At 47.3% G+C, this 20,316-nt stretch overlaps 1 protein-coding gene, 1 non-coding gene and 1 pseudogene across 5 annotated transcripts in view; 2 read left to right on the forward strand and 1 right to left on the reverse strand.

Annotated features, from left to right (window-relative positions):
• Milr1 (mast cell immunoglobulin like receptor 1) overlaps positions 1 to 16,542 on the reverse strand; it is a 29,679-nt gene extending 13,137 nt beyond the window's left edge. Inside the window, exons 1-6 of one of the 4 annotated variants that reach the window (XM_074045446.1) lie at positions 16,335 to 16,542; positions 11,741 to 12,038; positions 11,258 to 11,469; positions 11,135 to 11,179; positions 7,238 to 7,507; positions 1,738 to 1,851 (exon numbers count right to left, since the gene is read on the reverse strand). In XM_074045446.1, the coding sequence (XP_073901547.1) occupies positions 1,738 to 1,851; positions 7,238 to 7,507; positions 11,135 to 11,179; positions 11,258 to 11,312 (484 nt within the window). In that variant the 5' untranslated portion in view covers positions 11,313 to 11,469; positions 11,741 to 12,038; positions 16,335 to 16,542. Of the gene's footprint in view, positions 1 to 1,737; positions 1,852 to 7,237; positions 7,508 to 11,134; positions 11,180 to 11,257; positions 11,688 to 11,740; positions 12,039 to 16,334 lie in introns of those variants that run through there. The other 3 variants (XM_074045447.1, XM_020178315.2, XM_074045448.1) reach the window with 3 other exon arrangements.
• Positions 15,896 to 15,995, forward strand: LOC141414336 (U6 spliceosomal RNA; annotated as a pseudogene).
• Positions 16,543 to 20,184: 3,642 nt separating the features above from the next.
• LOC141414334 (U6 spliceosomal RNA) lies at positions 20,185 to 20,288 on the forward strand. Its single transcript, XR_012439393.1, has one exon. It is a non-coding gene; the product is annotated as a U6 spliceosomal RNA (small nuclear RNA).
• Positions 20,289 to 20,316: the final 28 nt, after the last annotated feature.

The raw sequence follows: 20,316 nt of genomic DNA on the forward strand, positions 1-20,316 counted from the left end.
TGCTTCTCCCAGCCAGGACCCTCCTGAAGGACCCCCTGACCCTGCCCTGTGAGGAATGTTCTTTGCCTTTGAGATTACACTGGAAATTCCCAGGGAACGTTCTATGAGAGGCTGTGTGATATCTTCCACAGAGTAATGACGCAGCTGAGGGCTACCTCAGCAGTAATCAAAACACGAATGCCTCTTAGGCAAGAACCCAGGTGTTTTGTAGGAAAGAGAGACATCTTTTAAAATGCATGAGATGTATAAGTGGGGGGGAGGGTTTGGTCCAAGGAATTGAACCCAAGGCCTCAGGCAACCTAAGCACACACCCTACCACTGAGCTACATCCCCAGCTGTGCTTCAAGTGTTGTGTCATCTGAGGGCCTGACAGCTCCAAGTTTAACCTTCTGGAGATGAGGGCTACATCTGTCACTGAGTTCCTTGTGGGTTCTGACAGTACCTCCACACCAGCCCGTTCCACAGCCCAGAACACTGAGGCTCAGCCAGACAGAGGAGCCCGTCTAACAGGCCTCGGCTGGCTGGTTTGTGCGCTGAGACAATCTTGATATTCCTTCACTCGTGTGCGCCAAGTGACAGGTCCACTGTGACATCTTCACTGAGGATGTCATAAGAGGGGAATAGTGCAGGGCAGCAACTGAGGCTTCTCCTGGGGACACTGCAGACTGTGCTGCCAGATGTGGCACTTAGGGCAGAAGAGAGGTGACACGCTTGTTCCCTGTCAGGCACTGAGCTTCCTCGCAGGGACAGACGTGGTGAGGACTCTGGGAAGTGAGGCTCTTGTCTGGAGCAGACAGGCGCAGGCCCAGCTAGGAGGGGGCCCAGTGTCAAGTGACCGAGTTCAGGGGCGTCCTGTGAACAATATTATTCCCTGTGCCACACCCACGCTCACAGCAGCACTGCTGTCCATACCCAAAAGGTGGAAGCAACGGGCATCCGTGCGGGATGCATGGCTGTCCCAATGTGGCACCCACGCACACACAAGGGAACGGTCCTCAGCCTTAGAAAGGGAGAAGCTCTGCCACCTGCTGCCAATGGAGACCCTTGAGGACACTGAGCTGAGTGAACCCAGGCAGACACAGCAATTGAGGGAAAGGTGACATTTAGAGAGAAAAGCAGTGGGAGCTCCGGAGTGGGGGTGCAGAACGAGGCTGCTGTTTCATGGCTGCAGAGCTTTACTTTGGGAAATGGCAAAAGCTGTGGACGCGGACGGCAGGCAGGGGGGGACCACGACAATGTGACTGTACTTAATGTCTCTCGACTGTGCACTTCAAATGGTCAGATGAGGCTGGGGGTACCTCAGTGGCAGAGCGCTTGTCTAGCATGTGCCAGCCCTGGGTTTGATCCCCAGCACTGCAAAAAGAATAAAATGTATAATGGCAAATTTCTTGTTCTGCATATTTTACCACAATTTTAAAAAGAGTGCAAAAATTATTAAGAATTTTGAGGTGGTGGCAAAAGAGCATTAAATCAATCGTGGGACTCTTCTGGGCGTGGGGCTGTGTGACACAGCCTCGCACCAGTGAGGCCATCTCTGCCTGCCACCTAAGTCACAGAGCAATCACTGGGCCATGGGCGAGTCCTTCAGGAAGTCTGTCTCACTTGCCCTCCCCTTTCTCACCTACTCTTCCACTGTTCATTTTCTCCCCATTCCATTCTGAGCCCTTTCCCTTCCTCCTCACCTTCTGCCCAGCTGTCTGGACCCCACCCCACGGCAAACAACGGTAACCAACTCACTTGCTTTGTATTTTGGTCGGATGCAAAAAATGAGAATTAGGATTGTTGCCAGTAGCATCAGTAACAGCACAGGAATTAGCAGCATCGGGAGGCACAGAGGACAGCTGTCTCCATCTAGAAGAAGACAGTGTTCATTGACTACCACATAGGTTTCTCTTCCCGTGACATTGACCTGCTGTGTGTTCTAGAAAGGGCAACCACGGTTGTTTTTCAAGTTCACCAATGCACTATGCACTGCATCCCCAACTACAATCACCTAGGCAACTCATGATGGTTATCTTGTTCGTTCACAAAGTTCTTAAAGTCAAGATCAAGTTTATCTCCCACAAGGCATCACATAAGGCAGAGAGAAGCAGCACAGCATTTAACAGAACAATCGCCGGCAGCATTGCTGGCATCGTAAGTACCAGAAAGGCGTGGGTGTTTCTTCAGCAAAGGCTTAGTCACCCCGGCATGATTTGTGTCACTCAAACAACTGCCATGTATTGAGCATTGGGTACACGCTAGACACAGTGTTAAGCACTTTACGTGGATAGCCTCGTGAATCTCATTAATATTATTCCCATTGTACAGATGATCCTAGTAAGGCTCAGAGAGGTTAGATGCCTTTGCTAAGGCCACACAGCTAGTAAATGGAAGGCCTGTGACTCATCACCAAAAGCCTGACTCCTGTAGGCTGTCTCACTTGACAGAACTTACTGACACCAGGGGACAGGCTGCGGTCTTCCCCAGAAGTGGCTGGGTGATGTGCTCAATACCCAAGTGTCCCTCTGCTCTTCGAAACCTAGTTTCTGTTCTACTCTGCTCTTCCCTTGACAAATGTACCTGGAAGGCCAGGTTTGCCTCTGGAATGCTCAGACACTTCAGAGGTCTGCCCCTGGACATGGCAGTATGCAGAGGGCCAGTTCCACCTTGTTCCCCTTCTCACCAGCTCTGCCTCCCCGCAGTGGGGCAGAGCACAGGCCTAGAAGGATGGAGGTGCATGGTAAGGGGTGGCGATCCGGTTCACTCTCTGTCGTAGTCCCCTGTTGTGCTGCTGTAGCAAAATGCCTGAGCCTGGGTAAGACACAGGAAGTCTATTTGGTTCATGATTCTGGTGGCTGGGCGTCCAAACAGCATGGCACCTGGCTAAGGCACCTGGCTACATCACAGCACGGTGGCAACGCAGAAAGGAGATGGCACATGAGTGAGGAAAGAAAAAGAGCAGGGAGGGACCAGGCATGCTAGTTCATAGAAAGCTGGTCCTGCAGAACTACGCTAATCCCTTCGGAGGGCAGTGCCGGTCACCTGATCACCTTTCATTGGGATGTATCACCTCACAGTCCTGTAACAGTGGGATCGAGCTTCTGGCACAGAACCTTTGGGGAGACACGCAAAGTATATCCAAACCCTCGCACTCACTCAGTCCACAGATGTGGGTGGAGCCCTTACTCTGTCCAGGCTGTGGACCCAAAGATGGATGACCCCCTTTCTGAGAAGTCAGGCTGGCAACCTTGTGGCCAAGGCCAATGGCTAAGGTGGCTAACCCCATGCAGTGTTGCAAGAGCAAGTGCGGAGAAGGCAGAGGGTAAGCGTGCCTCTGCGTGAGGAACTCACTGTGAGCTTGCCTTTCACAGATTTCACCGTGTTTGGTCGTGAGTGTGATTTTGTCAATGAAGTTGAGAGCTGCCTTTATTCTCATTCCAAAAATATAATTTCTCTAATTGTATTTTCGTTCATAGAGTTCAGCTGCACAGTTATGTTTTACTTCCTCCAACAAAAGCAGAAGTAACTCTGCTAAACAGATTCAGGGGAATCTCAGGAAATAAAGAGGTCTGCTTTGCTCTGCCATGCCACACTGGCAGCTCTATGTTTTGTTATGCAGTTCATTAAAATAATATTATAGGAAAAGAAAAACAGCTGTTGAGTATCTGTCCTGTATCAGGCATGTTAATCACATGACCTTATTTGACCTTCACCATAGTCCTACAAGGTCAATAGTATCATTTGCATTCCAAAGATGAAAGCTGGTAGAGTGGCTCAAGTGGTAAGAGTGCTTATCTAGCAAATGTGAGGCCTCAAGTTCAAACCCCAGAAAAGCCAAAAAATAAAGTAAAATAAAAACAAACAAAACATTAGCAGCAAAGATGAACCAACTCCTTTTCAGCAGGTTACAAAAAACAACTTGCCCAAGGTCACAGGCTGGTAAAAAGTAGATTCGGGACCAACTCCAGAATCCAAGATTTTTTAAAAGTAATATCTATTTGGTGTAGAAACAGTGAAATATTCCCCCCAAATTTTTTGAAGTCATTTACCATTTCCTTGCCCCCCATCTCTCCCAAACACAAATCCCTATGACATTACTCTTGGCAAATGGCACCCAGTGGTGGTGGCCATAAGGGTGAATTGTGTGAGACTCACACTGATAGGACATCCTGTGATGAAAGGGAAGCAGAGTGGGGGCTCATCTGTGGGATGGGATGATGCAAAATGGAACTGTGTCTGGAAAATTACAGACTTCCCTAACAGTGGGCAGAAGGACTGGTTCAGGGCAGCCCGTGGCCATGACGATCTAGGGAAGGGAGGTGCAGTGAGTTTCAGTTCTTCAATGAACTTGCTCTATTTTTAAAATTTCACGGAGTCCTTTGTTCTTATTCATCTGCCACTTTCCCTGTAAGACCTTTCCTAAATCCTCTAGGCAGAAGAACTTCCTTTCCTCTCCTCCTCTGACTCCTCTAGCACCTGCTCCCATTCTCTTGCAACTTTTACTACCTCTTATGATACAGTTGTCCACTTGGATGTCTTATGGTTTCCTCGTACATAATCTGTTTGAAACAGAACTCTAGTGAATCTGCTAGTTAATCAATCAATAAAATGCTGTTCTCCTTTCATGTTCCCCCTTGCATGGATGGCACAACACTATCTGCTGATAAAGGCAGACACTGGAGGCCATTCTTGCTCTTTTCTTACCTTCACCACCTGCAACTCCAAATCTAATCAGTCAGTAAGTCCTATTGGCTCTTCCTTAAAGAATTTCTTGAATTGACCCACATCTGTCCATCCCACCATGGCTTTTCCTTGGATGACTGCAAGAGACTCTAAACCAATCCTAGTACTTGCTCCCTGGCCCCGCTTAAATGCGTTAGCTCAAGGATACATAGGCCCTCATATTCTCTGTCTGCCCACTGCAAGTAGCAGTCTAAACCCTTCCCACAGCTCAGTTCCCTCCTTTGGCTCCTCTGTCTCCACTTTCACGGGGGTGGGGGGCAGAGGTCACACATCCCTTGTCTGATCTTAAACAACACCAGCTTCTTGATAGGTCCTTGAGCCAGCCCAGCTCCCTCCCAAGCTGGAGCTCTGAATGTGCCGTGGGCACACAGACTCAGCCTTAGGGATCTACTTCAAGACTGTCCCCTTGGAAAGGTCTTCCCTAACTACCTTACCCAGGTAGGTCCCTCCCCTTGCCCTACCTTTCTCCACCACTGTGCCACTTTCCTTTCCTTTGCAACACCAACACAGCCTGTGATTGATTGGTTTGGGTAATAGATTTTGTGTCTCCCCAGACAGTAAGGAGACAAGGTGCCCTTGTCTATCCAGGGTTGGCACATCTGTGTTCTCATTCAGTATTTGATGAACAAATGAATGATTAAAGAATCTGTGTTTATGGTTCCTACCCTACCCTCAGCTCTCTCTCTGTTTTTTTTTTTTTTTTTTTTTTTTGCAATACTGGGGCTTGAACTCAGAGCCTGCCCCTTGAGTCACTCCATAACCCTTTTTTGTGATGGGTTTTTTAGAGATAGGATCTTGTAAACTATTTGCCCAGGATGGCTTAGAACCTTGATCCTCCTGATCTCTGCCTCCTGAGTTGCTACTACCTTTTTACTCTTACTGGGTTGGGGATACTCCATGTCTTGGGCATCACTGAAATCCCTGGAGCACGGTTGCTCGCACTGATCAGGCACTCGATAGATACCTATTGATATGACTTAATTGAAGATGACATAGTTTTATAATCTACCAAAACATTTGGATAGGACATTGAAATTCACTCTACCAAATTGCAGGAAATGTGTTCACAGAAAACATATGCATTCAACGATTTACTGCCCACTGCTAGAGAATATTCCCAGCTAAGTTAGTGCCCTACAATAGCCACCATATTTCAATACCACACTTGGGGGTAGGAGTCCTCCTTCTCCATATTCCTCTTACAAGTATGACTTCTACTCAGTTTACACCTGAAGACTGTTGGTTCTAACCGGGAGCTCAAAGTATTCTTTAAAACCCTTCCACAAAAATATAGTATCTACATTACACACATGAATGCTTATAAGCATTTTGCTGGGACAAGTGTCCATCATGGTCATTATATTACTAAGACAAGACAGTTACAACCTAAAAGCTAAGAATCATTGACCTCCGGCATGTGGTCCAACAGAACTTTCTATGTCTCTTATCCAATATGGCAGCCACCAACCTGTGACTACTGAGCACTTGAAATGTGACTAACAAGACTGCCAAACTGAACCTTTCACTTCATGTAATTTCAAGTAATTTGAATTTAGATTTAAATGGTCACATGAGACTAAAGCAAATGTAGAGAATCCCCCAATCAGGACATCAGAGACCTTGTGTTTACAAAACTCCAGGTACAATGTATGTACTGAGAATATATACGCTCATTCTCAGTCTCCTTCCAGGAGTCCATTATCATGGTCACCTTCACAGATAGCAGTCACTAATGCTGAACTAGAAGAGGCTTAGGAAAATGGCAGAGAAAAATACAGAGTATTCTGAAGTACAACTAAGTATTTTGAAATACAGAAGTATCTATAAGATGTGGTTGGGCAGTAGGAGTGCTGGCTGATGAGATCCCTGATTGCACGGGAAGAGTAGCCCCCTCTACCCAGTCCCCACCACTGATTCCTGGAGTTCTTTATTGAGTCTTCAGAAAAAAAAGTGATTTTTTTTTTTTGCCATATGGCAGAATAAAGCATCTAGAAAAGATCTTCACAAATTAAATGTTGAGGTCTAGTTTTGCCTGAAGATCTAAGACTGTGATCTGAAATAGCAAAAGTCTTTAAGAGAGAGTGAACTGGTACTATTAGAATAAAGATCTCAGGGCTAGAGACATTGCTCAAGTGGTAGAGTAAGCATAAGACCCTGAGTTCAAACCCCAGTACTACCAAAACAAATAAATATAAATAAGTAGTTAGATAGATAGATAAAATAAAATAAAGATCTCAAGCCAGGCGTGTTGACACACACCTGTGATCTCTGAAGAATTCTTGGGAGGCTGAGGCAGGTGGATTAAGAGTTTGAGGCCAGCCTGGGATACATAACCAAACCCTGTTTCAAAAGAAAAAAAGAAAGAAAAGAGTAGAATAAAAGAAAAGATTAACAATCCCTGACTTACTTTCCAGGCTCCTGAGAGTGTTTACAAGGGGCACGGGGAGCCCTTCATAGAAGAGGAAAGGATCCCACTGATGCCGGTGTCTAAAGGAGCAAGCAGTCTACTCACCAGCAAGTGTGAAGTTGAATTCACTACTATATTTCGAGCAGTTGGAAACTTGGGCTTTGCATTTGTAGGGCCCTGACTCACTGGCTTTGGAGATCCTTATATTAAAAATCACGGGTTTGCCTTGGCCTTCCTTCTTTGCCAGGTGTTTCTTGTGTAAAAACAATGAGTAGATGGTCTCGACTGTCTTGTTCTTGTTGGAACAAAACAGAGACACGTTTTGACCTATGCTGGCCGTACTGGTATTTGAGGACAAAGTCGGAGCAGAGAATTCTGGAAAAGAAGATGACACAACAGAAAGTCCTTGTTAAAGCCTTTGATAATTACTTAGTGACCATCCAGTCCCATTTTGTGGGTCACAGGGGACATTCGGTTCCTGAGGGACTGCACAGCAGACAGCGTGCTGAAGAGGCTGGGGCCACAGAGGCTCCTCACAGTGACTGCAGCGGGGAGGTGACAGGAGAACTCTCCTGTGGCAGGTGCCTCTCTGGCTAGGGAGACCCTGAGTAGGCTCCATGAAGACTCGGAAATGACAGCTCCAGTCCCAGACTGAACATTACATCTGATGGCTTGGTTGGTCCATCAGTTATTTTAATGTTTTAATCTTGGAAAATTTCAAACATCGCAGTATAGAAGACAGTGCCATGAACCCATGTGCCCACCACCCAGCTTGGACAAAGAGCAGCTCCTGGTCAATGGCATGCTGTCACCCCGTGCCTCTCGTATTGCTGTGGTTCACTCCTCCAAATCTCACGCTGGAATTTAACCCCAGTTGGGAGGAATGAACAGGTGGAATCTCCTGCTAACTGTGGTGTCCAGTGGGGACTCTGGGAAGGGATTAGGATTATATAAAGTCACTGGGGGGAGTGGGGGAGGGGTGCCCTCATGATTGAATAGTGTGGCCTTACAGGAAGAGAAACAGGGACCACAGGCACACAGTGTGCTCCCTGTCTCTGGCCATGTGATGGTCTGAGCGGCCTTGGAACTCCGCCAGCAAGAAGACTGTCACCAGATGCAAACCCTCACTCATGGAACAGAGCCCTGAGCCAAGTAAGCCTTTGCAAAAGATGATTTATTCTGCAGCATTATGTTTTCATTACTAGAAACCCAAGACCTTTTTTTTTTTTTTTTGCTTTGTCCTGCCTCAGCAGGAATGCTGGGATTACAGCATGTACCACCATACTTAGCTAAAGTCATTTCTAAAGCTAATCCCAGATTTCATGTTGCTTTCTCCATAAATAAGAGTACTGAGAAACAGAAAAGTACCACTGACAGTCAGGACCAGGCCTGGTGAGGAAATGACCTGTCACAGTGAGATCTTAATGTCCTCTACTGAAAGTAAATGACTCCATAGACCACACACTCTGTGGCTGTGATGCACTGAGACAAAAACAAGACCACTCCACAGTCATGTGCAAACACAGAGGCTGTCATGAGTACTGACTGAACACTCCCCTAAATGGCCACTATGAGTGGCTGCTTTATCAATCAATGGGAAAATTATGGGCAAAATGGAGTCATTCCTGTCACCCCCACTACCGTGGAGTCCATGGGCCACAGGGCAAAACACTCAGGTCAGGCAGGGACTGCTCCAGCATCCCGCAGACCAGCCAGAGAAACAGCCTGCCATGATGTGAACACTAACTTTACTTAGCAGCTACTTGGAAACAGCTGGCTGTGACTGTAAGGCTGGTTTTACCTCTGCAGCCTGTCACCAAACAGCTCAGCAGCTGTCCCCCAGGGCCACAAGCGCCAGTGAGCTTTCTTTCAAAACACCTCTGGGAAGTTTTCTCTTTCCCCAGTGGACCCCAGCTTTCCGTTTGTTCCTCAGAAAAGCAGAGGCCACTCCGACCTGTGCGTGTGTCCCAGACTGAGTCCTATTCTTTGCCTATTCCCAGATAAAAATCAGGTTACTGCAGACTTGTGTCCATTTTTTTGTTTGACTTTACAACAGCTTTACCCTCCCTCTTTTTCTTGCCTTTAGATAAGAATTGCTAAATGAACAATCCCCAAATGACTCCCACTTCCTATCAGAGGAAAGTCTGCTGGGCTATCTTTCTTTGAATCTCCTGCTGGAGTGTGGCTGGCGTGGTAAAGCCTTGCCTAGCCAGCGTGAGGTCCTGAGTTCAAACTCCAGTTCTGCCAAGTCTCCTCGAAGTGCAACTCCTTCAAGAAGGCCTGGAATGCTCTCCTTCTGGGTGTCCCCATTTCTCCATAATGTATGTTTCCTGCATGGAAACACCACCATACACCCAGCTTTGCTTAGCTCCTTGGGTGTCTTGGAGATCTTTGGCTGTGGGACATTTAGAATCTGTATAATGATACCATTATCAACGTAAAAGTTGAAATTAAAAAAAAATAATCAAATATGTACTTAGCATTCAAATTATCTCAATTGTCTGGGGTTTATTCACTTTTTTTTTTTACATTTTTTCACTTGAATTCAATTTCATATTATAGTCCATTGGAATTGATTGATTCATAATCTCTTGGGGCTGGCCTAGGGTGTGTGAAGCCCTTGGTTCATTTCCCATGTCACACAGAAACAGAAAGAAAGGAAGGAAAAAAGAATGCTTCTTTTTTTTTTTTTAATGGGCCTGGAGTTTGAATTCAGGGCTCCACCCTTGCAAAGCAGGCACTCTACCACTTGAGCCAAACTTCCAGTCTATTTCACTCTGGTTATTTTGGAAATGGGGTCTTGAGAACTATTTGCCTGGGCTGACTTCCTAAAGATGTGAGCTTGCCTACATCTGCCTCCAAGTAGCTAGGATTACAGGCATGAGCTGCTGGTGCCCAAGAAGAAATGAGTTGTTTTGTTTTGTTTTTTTTCTTTTCCTCACTATGATATTGAATAGAAAAAGTTAATTACTAGTGGTTGCTTCTGGAAGCAGAAAGGGAGCAAGACCAGAGGAAGTGTAACAAACAGCACTTTCAATTTTATACAAGAATACTAACTAGCGATTTGGTGGCTTACACTATGTCAGGCACATGCATGGGTTGTCTCATTCGATCCCACCAACAACCCTCCCAGGCAGGCGCTTTTATCATTCCCACCTCACACATCAAAGAAATTAAGCTTAAGGTGGTCAGGCCACACGCCCAGGCTGTCAACTGGCAACAGTAGAACTACCTCCCAATACATACGGGCTGAATTACCTTACGATCATTATGTGTGGGCATTCTAGCTGAAAAACAATATGAACGTTATGAACGTTAGAAAAGGGCTTTTTTTTTTTTTTTGTGGTACTGGGGTTTGAACTCAGGGCCTACGCCTTGAGCCACTCCACCAGCCCTTTTCTTCCATGGGTTTTTTCAAGATAGGGTCTCGCAAACTATTTGCCCCACCTGGCTTCAAACTGCAATCTTGCTGATCTCTGCCTCGTGAGTAGTTAGGATTACAGGGATGAGTCACCAGCGTCCAGCTAGAAAAGGTCTAAAAGGGTGATTCACTCTTGTAATCTCAGTTATTCGGGAGGCAGAACTCAGAAGAATTGTGATTAGAGGCTAACTGGGGCAAAAAGTTAGTGAGACCCTATTTCAATAAATAGGTCAGGCATGGTGGTCCTTGCCAATGAGCCCAGCTACACGGAAGGCAAAGGTAAGAGGAATGCAGTCGAGGCTGGCATGGCTCAAGTGGTAGAGCACCTGCCTAGCAAATGTGAGGCTGAGTTCAAACCTCAGTACTGCAAAAATCAAAAAACCCAAACTTAATATTTTGTCACTGAGTCTCAGAAAGAATTCCCCGCTCCGCTAAATCAGTTTAACAGTAGGCAACTGGAAAGACCTCGCTGTTTGCTTGTTCATCCAAAGGCCCAGAAAGCTACAAAGGAACAGTTAGAGCCGGCATCTCACGATCTCCATGAGAAAGGCTTCAGTCAGAGAGGAGTCAGCGAAACTCACCATTCCTTCTGCTCATGATCTCGCAATCCCAGGCAGCTGTCAGAACTGAGAGAGAAAAAGCCACATGAGAAAGCTCACTTCCACACGACAGGACTCACGGCCCAGAGTGACGAGTGGACTTACATGTGACAAAAGGAAAAATGCCCCCGAAGAACAGTGTGTTCAGATGGCTCCACATTCTCTTCAGCGAAGAGGGGTCGTCCTGGGCCCACTGATGGTGGCGAGTCCCTTCGAGAACTTCCTCCTTTTCTTGACCAACTAAGGAAACCCGAGGCTCTGGATGAGCTTGCTTAAGATGACTGGTCTAACTGATCTCTGCTCCTCGGTGAGGTCTCCTGAAAGAGAAAGAGGGGAAGGCTGCCTGCAACTCAGGCTGGCTGGGGATTTGGACAGTGGAAAAAGAAAAAGAAAGTGCCTGCCACGTCGTCTCTGTGTAAACTAAGTCCACCTGATGAGCTCTGCTTAGCGTGTGACCCGATGAAGAGCTGGGTGTGACTATGTGATTACAAATTCCCCCTGCTGGTGCTTTCTTTGTACTGCTGTTTACAGTACTTGACCAAGTTAGGAGGAATGCACGGTCAGATACATGGGCCCAATCCCACTGACCTTTTCTTTCCTTTGTGTCATTCAGCATCCCGTCACTGTTCAGCGATCACTGCTGGTTAGTTGGGAAACTCCAGAATAACAATAGAGTCATTTGGGGACCCCATTTCCATACAGAAGTGTGGAGTGGCTCCCATCTCAGATACAGTACAGCTGGGGACATGTCTTAGGCAATGAAAAGAAACATTGGTGACTTCTATTCGTTTCAAGCTTGAGTGTAGTTGTCGTTTTCCAGCTCTCCTTATGGGAACAGATCCAGGACAGGCTTCTCTTTCAGGACAAAAGGAATATGGCCAAAGACCTAAGGTACAGAGACAGGAAGCAGGTGACCTGGGAAATGACAGAATTGGATCAAATAAACTTTTCCCTATCAAACTACCTAGTGAATGAAAAATCTAATTGTTGGACAGTGACTCTCAACCTAGAGAGAAAGGTTCTGAAACCAGGCGTGGTGTTGGACACCTGTAATCCCAGCACTCAGGAGGCTGAGGCAGGAGGAGTGAGGCCAGCCTGGGCAACATAACAAGTTCAAGGCCAGCCTGGACTACATAACGCACTATGGACTGATGTTTTTAGTTGCACTGGGAAGAAAATGATCAGTGCAATGAAATAACGTCTAGCAAACCATAGAGATGTGTGCTGTGTGCACACACATGTACACGTGTGGCACAGGGACACGTGTACATGTGAGCAGGCTTTTGAACAGGTGGCAGCTCCACAGCAGGAAGACACTTGAACCCTAAATGTGCATCTGAGCAGCACTGCTGTACAGCTACTGAAACGGGGATTGAATTTCACTTTGGAAACAATGCTCCCGTAGGAGCCATTTTTATGGTTTGGATCTGAAATGTCCCCAGAGGATCATGGTTGAAGGCTTGGTTTCCGCTGCAGCAGTATTCATTGGTGACACTGTTGGGAGGAGGTTGGAAGATGAGGCTGTGACATCATCAATGGATTAATCCAAAGACAGGTTCTTAATTTGATGGACTAGGGGAGGTGTTGGAAATTTAGGGGGTGGGGCCTGGGTGAAGTCAGAGGATCCTTGGGGTGTGCCTTTGGGACAGTATTTTGTCCCAGCCCCTCCCCCTGTCTTTGCTCCCTGGCCCCATGAGATGAGCAGCTTCCTCCAGCACAGGCTCCAGCTGCCGTGATTTCTGCCTCGCCTGAGGTGCCAATGGAGCCAGCCTCGGCCCGAAGCCTCTGAAGCTGTGAACCAAACTAACCTTTCCTCTTTTGACTGTTTCAGGCATTTTGTCACAGGACAGAAAGCCAACACGGCCATCAAAACACATGTTTAACACAGCATGCGTGTTTTTTGATACCTGAATTATGTTTGCAGAGTTGCTTCTTAGTGTCCATATAAATTTTCACTCCAAAAAAAAAAGAAAAGCACAAAACCTGTCATAAGTTGGGCATGTGGAGAGCAGGATGACTGAAAGTGAGACAGATGTTCAAAGGGCTACCACTTGTGCCGCATAACGGAGAGCAAGTACCCGCTTCTCATAAGCAGAGTGCTTGCTCGTTTAGAGCTCCTGCTGTGCTTTTTTAGTTTTTATTTTTGCAGTGCTGAAGGTTGACCCCAGGGCCTTTCACGTGTCAGGCGGTGTGGACCCCCTAGGTCCGTCCCCAACCCTCTTCTATACTTCTCAACATTTTTTTCATTTTTTTTAAAGCTACATGACCTTCTATGTTCACATTTGATGGGAGGAGTGGAGTGGTGAGGAGTGGAGTTGAGTGGAGTGGTGTGGTGTGGAGTGGAGTGGTGTGGAGTGGAGTGGAGTGGAGTGGAGTGGAGTATTGTGGAGTGGAGTGGAGTGGAGTGGAGTGGTGTGGAGTGGTGTGGAGTGGTGTGATGTGGAGTGGAGTGGAGTGGTATGGAGTGGTGTGGAGTGGTGTGGAGTGGAGTGGTGTGGAGTGGAGTGGTGTGGAGTGGAGTGGAGTGGAGTGGTGTGGAATGGAGTGGAGTGGAGTGGAGTGGAGTGGTGTGGTTGGAGTGGTGTGGTGTGGAGTGGTGTGGAGTGGTGTGGTGTGGAGTGGAGTGGTTTGGAGTGGTGTGGAGTGGAGTGGAGTGGAGTGGAGTGGTGTGGAGTGGAGTGGAGTGGTGTGGTGTGGGGTGGTGTGGAGTGGTGTGGAGTGGAGTGGAGTGGAGTGGTGTGGTGTGGTGTGGAGTGGTGTGGTTGGAGTGGAGTGGTGTGGAGTGGAGTGGAGTGGAGAGGTGTGGAGTGGAGTGGTGTGGAGTGGAGTGGGATGGGGTGGGGTTGTGGGGTGGGGTTGTGGGGTGGTGTGGAGTGGAGTGGAGTGGAGTGGTGTGGTGTTGAGTGGTGTGGAGTGGTGTGGAGTGGAGTGGAGTGGAGTGGTGTGGAGTGGTGTGGTGTGGAGTGGTGTGGAGTGGTGTGGTTGGAGTGGTGTAGAGTGGAGTGGAGTGGAGTGGAGTGGAGTGGTGTAGAGTGGAGTGGTGTGGAGTGGAGTGGAGTGGTGTGGAGTGGAGTGGAGTGGAGTGGATTGGAGTGGAGTGGTGTGGAGTGGAGTGGTGTGAAGTGGAGTGGAGTGGAGTGGTGTGGAGTGGAGTGGAGTGGAGTGGAGTGGTGTGGAGTGGAGTGGTGTGGAGTGGAGTGGTGTGGAGTGGTGTGGAGAATAAGGAGACCGTCCCCCGGCTTCCCTGCGGTCAGCAGGAGCCTCTGGTGCACAATGGGAACCACCAGAAAGATGTCCCTGGTGATCCGTGCCGTTGTGTTAGCCTAGCAATGGACTGGTGACAATTCACTCCTTTAAAATGTGAGGTTTAAAACGTGAGGTACATCTTTGGCTGACCACAGCAAGTTTCCCCTCGTGCGCACCTTCGCCGTTGGTACCCGGGACACGGTTGTTCTGCGCTTCGCGTCCTTCCTCCCTGCAGGACTGCCTTGTAGACGGCAGGCAGGGTCTTTCTGCTTTATCAAGGAACAAGAAGACCATCCATCCGGCGTCAGTAGACACTCATCACAAATCTTTTAAAATGCAGGGCAAGGCATGGTGGTGCGTGTCTGTAATCCCAGCTACTTGGGACATGGACATACGTGGATGGAGCTTCAAGGCCAGCCAGACAAAGCAGGCGGCCTTAGCTCAAAAGAATTCACAAGCAAAGCCCGAGGGTGCAGCTGGAGTGGAGAGTGCTTGCCTAGCCAGGGTCAGGCCTCCGAGTTCACTTTCCAGTAGTGTCAAAAACGTTTTTTAATTTAAAAAAATGTAATGCCATGTGCTGTCTTAGAGTTCTGTAACCTGCCTTCTGAATACGTATAGTTTGTTCAATTTCAGCTCCTCCTGACCTTCCTGGTCCCCGATCTGCAGACATCATGCATCCCGCGTTGCGTGATGCTGACATGTGGCCTCTACACACCATTGAGGGCTGCCTTTCCAGCCCCTGTGGTGTTTTTCTGTTTTTCGCTCACTTCCCTTCTTCACTCTCAGCTTAGATCTTCAAGCGTTTGCCCTTCTAAACTGGGTGCACCTGTAATCCTAGCTATTTGGGAGGCTGAGATTGGATCGAGGTTCGAGGCCAGCTTAGGCAAATGGTTTGTGAGACCCCAATCTCCAGAGTAACCAGAGCAAATGGACTGGAGGTGTGGCTCAAAAGTAGAGTGCTTGCTTTGCAAGTGGGAAGCCCTGAGTTCAAACCTCAGACCCACCAAAAATCAGTGTGTCCTTCTGATTCTTCTGATCATAGCTGGTGGTCAGTCCCTAGCACGCCCTTCTGTAAGCCATTCCATTACACCGCTGTCTACTCTCCCCAAAGGCCTGGCTTCCTGTGCTGCATATAAAGGTCATTGCTTCCTCTTTCTCTTATCACCGTTACCCACTTGGGTACCTGAGACTTTTTTTTCTGGACATTTTCAACAATTTCTATCGTTGAAAACAGAGTGTAAGCACACAAACAAACAAACGTAAGAGACGTGGAGGTCTTGGCCCCACGTGAGATACCACGAGGAGCACGCATCCTGCTATTACCCTTGTGAGTGTGCTTGCATGGAGGAATCTGGGCAGGTCTTTTTTCCCTTAGGGACCCCGAATACGCTGTTTGTTGTGTGCCCGCACTTTAACTGAGACCCATCCCATGAGGTCATGCAGGTGTGAGCTTCACTTTGAGTCATGTCAGGACTCAAAAATTTTTGGATCTGGTGCTTGCTTCGGCAGCAGATATGCTAAAATTGGTACCATACAGAGATTAGTGTGGTCCCTGTGCAAGGATGACATGCAAATTCATGAAGTGTAAAAAAAAATTTTGGATGTGGGAGCTCTTTGCATGTTGGATTTTCAGATTAGGGTCACTCATCCTGCCCTGAAACTGTAGCAGTTTCTCTCACTAAAGAAAGGCAATGTGGAAGTGGGGCATGGTGGTTCACTCCTGTAATCCCAGCCCTTGGCAGGTTGAAATAGGAGGACTGTGAGTTCTAGAAAGTTCTCTCTAGTAGGCTACATAGAGAGACACTGTATCCAAAAAAGAAAAAAAAGGACAAACAAAAACCTGGGGACATTTTCTGGACCACCATTAGACACTAAAAGGGACAAAGTTGTCTCCATACCTCATCACCTGCAGATCCATCTCAGGGGCAGCACCTACCTGCTTGGCCCAGAGAGCTGGGCAGGAGGAGCCTTCAGGAGGAGCCATTGCTCTCTTCTGACAGTGGGTGGAGGGACTGGGTGAGGGCCGAGAAAAGCAGCCCCTGGAGCAGGTGTGGTATTAGCATCTTTACTACTGCTGTGGAAGCAGCAAGAGCAGCCACGGCTCCTGGTATGTAGTAAAGACATCTATGCCAGCCCCATGAGGAATCCTTGTACCCTCCTGGGGAATTGTGGGTAAATGGCACACCGTCAGTGGGCTGTAGCTAGGTGAACATTTGTTTCAAAAGAGTTCTGATCGAGGTCAGCCCGGGCAAGCCCTTTTAGACTTTGCCTACTGCATATTTTCATTAGTGACTTGAACCAGGACTCTGGTGACGTTCTGATGAGGTCTGTGGATGACACAAAGCTGGAGGGAGGAGACCGAGGATAGAATCAATCATCAAAAAGATCAACAGGCCCAGACGCTGAGGCAGGAGGGTCTCAAGTTCCTAACGAGACCCTGTCTAAAAAAATTCACAGGGCTGGAGAAGGCCTGCTTAGCATGCGGTTCGATCCCAGCGCCACACGCACGCACGCGCACACACGCGCACGCACATGCACGCGCGCACGCGCACACACGTACACACGCGCACACGCACGCACGCGCATACGCACGCTCACACAAAGATCAGTATGGGCGCTGCGCTGTAGGGAGACGTTGTTCTCCAGCCTGGAGAGATGGGACCTAGAGAGCCACAGCCCAGCAGCCCCACTCACAGGGGCTTTTCCACTTGGCTCCCAACACCAGGACATCTCACAGAGCCATCTGCCATCTGCCGAGGGGCAGGCCGGGTGTTTGTCTCCAGGTGCCAGCATGGCGCAGGCAGGGCCGAGAGATGCTGACTGCCACCCTGGCTGCTTCCTCCCTGGGCCTCCCTGCAGGGTCCCAACCTGCTGTGTCCCCGCCTGGCCTGGAGAGCAGCGTCTTGGCTCCTTCTGTTCTCCAGCCTGGCTCTGTGCCCTGGTTGTCCTGGTGCCCCTCAGCCACCTGCCTTGAAGGAAAAACCAAACCAAACCATGGGGAAGCAGAGAGAGCTGGCATCTCTGTGCGACAGGCTGCCTCCCGGAGGGGTCCTGAGCGAGGGCTGTGGGACAGACATGGGATGCCCAGTTGCCTTTGAATTTCAGGGAAACAGCAGGTCACCGTCAGCAGATCCCATGAGGCATGCAGTACATGCTTATGCTGAAGGAGGTGTCTTGTCATCGATGGGAAGTTCAAATGCATCTGGCTGTCAGGTATTTGCAGTAGTAAATCTGGTGACCCTGCTGTGAGCACATCCCAGACAGGTCCTGCCCTCTCTTCATGCTGGATCTTGCCTCTTGATGTTAGTGACTGATGCTGGTGTTTTTGTTTTTGTTTTTAAATTGTTGTGTTTTTTTGAGACAGTCTTGTTATGTAGCTCAGACTGGCATGGTATTCCATCATCCTCCTGCCTCATCTTCCTAAATGCTGGGATTACAAGTGTGTGTCACTATGCCCGGCTATGTAACATTTTTTAAGTAACAGTTTTGTTGAAATATACGTTACACACTGTACCATTCACCTTTAAAAAGCATAACATCGAATGGTTTTTTAGTGTATGAAACCATCACCACAATCCATTGAGGGACATTTTCATTATTATTTTTCTTTTTGTAGTACTTGGGTTTTATATCTTTTGTGTGTGTGTGTGTGTGTGTGTGTGTGTGCGCGCGGTACTGGGGTTTGAACTCAGGGCCTCATGCTTGTCAGACCGGTGCTCTACCACTTAAGCCACTCCCCAAGCCCTATACTTGGGATTTGAACTCAGGGTCTCACTCTTGCTAGGCAGGTGCTCTACCACTTGAGCCACTCCTCCAGCCCTAGGACATTTTCATTATTCCAGAAAGATACCATTTAGCTATCACATTCAAATCCCTAGCACAAGGCAACCACTACTCTACTTTCTATCTCTGTGGATTTGTGGGTTATGGGCATTCCATATAAATGGAATCATGTGGCCTTTTGTGCTTGGTTTCCTCACACTGAGCAGTTTTCAAGGTAACCCATGTAGCATGTATTGGTACTCATCTCTTTTTCTTTTGAGACAGGGTGTCACTATGTAGCCCAACTGACCTTGAACTCAAGACTTTCCTGCCTCAGTCTCCCAAGTACTGGTATAGGCCTGTACTTCCACACCTGATCCAGTACTTTATTCTTTTTTTTGCTAAATGATTTCCCATTGTCACCCATTGATTACTGATGGACATTTGGACTGTTTCTACTTTGGGGTTATTTGAATAATGGTGCTGTAAAATCATGTTCAAGCTTGTGTGGACAGTGATTTCTCTTGTATATATACTGCTGAATTAAAAGGAAACACTATTTTTAACTTTTTGAGAAACTGCCAAACTTCTTTCTAAAGTGGCTTTGAGATCCATTTTACAATCCCTGTGGCAGTGTATGGGCATTCCGGTACCTCCTCATCCTTGCCATCCTCAATGGTCCATGCTGGACCATTCAGTGATATTGAACCAGGACCTTGAGTGTGCTAGGCAAGTGTTCTTCAGACCCCAGCCCTGTCTTTAATTACAGCCATCCTAGTGGTGTGAAGTGCTGTTTCACTGTGGTTTTGATTTGCATTTTCTTAATGACTAATACTGACTTCCTTTCTTTTCAAAGTTAGGTAATGGTTTCAGTTTTCCAACTTATTTTGTGGGGGCAAATCTACTACAAGCTTGCTTCAGTCCAAAATGAGTATGCCAGGTTTTTTAATGGCATTATGGGAGAGTATTTCATGATGTGGCAAGAGAATAATATAGCCAATGAAACAGATGACCTCTTCTATACAGTTGAAATAAACTATCCAGAAGAATATTTTCTCAAATATCTCGATGTCAGACTTATGGATTTCTCTTATTTTAGTTTTTAATTATTTGGTGGGACTGGAGTTTGAACTTGCAAAATTGCCACACTTCCAGTCCATTTTGCTCTGGTTATTTTGGAGATGGGGTCTCAAAAACTATTTGCCCAAGCTGGCTGAGAACCATGATCCTCTTGATCTCAGCCTCTCAAGTTTAGCTAGGATTACAGGTATGAGCCTCCAGTGCCCAGCAAAAATCTTTCCACATTCACATTCTTATAATAGAGAAGGGGAATAAATGGGATTGATTCAAAACCTTGGCAGTTTCCCTTGGTTCTCAGCAGAAGGGGAAGAGTCTCCAGTAAGCCTGGTAGAACATGTGAATAGCTGGGACTACAGATATGCTCTGCCATACCAAGCTAAAAGCCTCTTTCTAACAGTGAGCATCCTAATACCCAGAGTATGGCTTCCAAACATGTTTTTTTCCACTAAAAATCCAGTGGCCACTTGTGATCATGAGTCAAAAAACATAAAGACAAAAATCAATATGCTGGCTGGTGGACTGGTTAGAAAGCATGAGGCTATGAGTTCAAACCCCAGTACCATCAGGGGAAAAAAATAAAACAAACAAACTCAACATACTAAAGAGCATCAGAAAGACAGACAGCACCTGGATCCCTAACTATGAAGTTATACCAGCTTTGAACCATCTATTCCCTGGTTTCTTCTGTTTGGTTTTACTTTCTAAGCCAGAGTCTCAATATAGCCTCCAATTTGTGATCCTCCTCCTGTTTCCCAAGTGCTGGGATTGCAGGCCTGGGCCACCATACCCAGCTTCTCTTGTCATAAGAAAAAAAACAAATCCCAATCTGCTTAATGCAGTGTAGTAGGATTTTTGTTTCTCATAGCTCGACATATTCTCGATACAATGAAATACACCAAAAGTACAATTAAAAAATGAACCAAAGCATCAAAAATATCCACTTTATGCTCACTCTTGCAGCACATATACTAAAACTGGAATGATATAGCGATTAGCATGGCCCCTGCACAAGGATGACATGCAAATTCGTGAAATGAATTCATAAATGCATAGGGATAAAACAATCTATGCGAAGA

The sequence above is a fragment of the Castor canadensis genome, chromosome 11 (genome assembly GCF_047511655.1).
Source record: "Castor canadensis chromosome 11, mCasCan1.hap1v2, whole genome shotgun sequence".
In the NCBI taxonomy this organism is placed as follows: domain Eukaryota; kingdom Metazoa; phylum Chordata; class Mammalia; order Rodentia; family Castoridae; genus Castor; species Castor canadensis.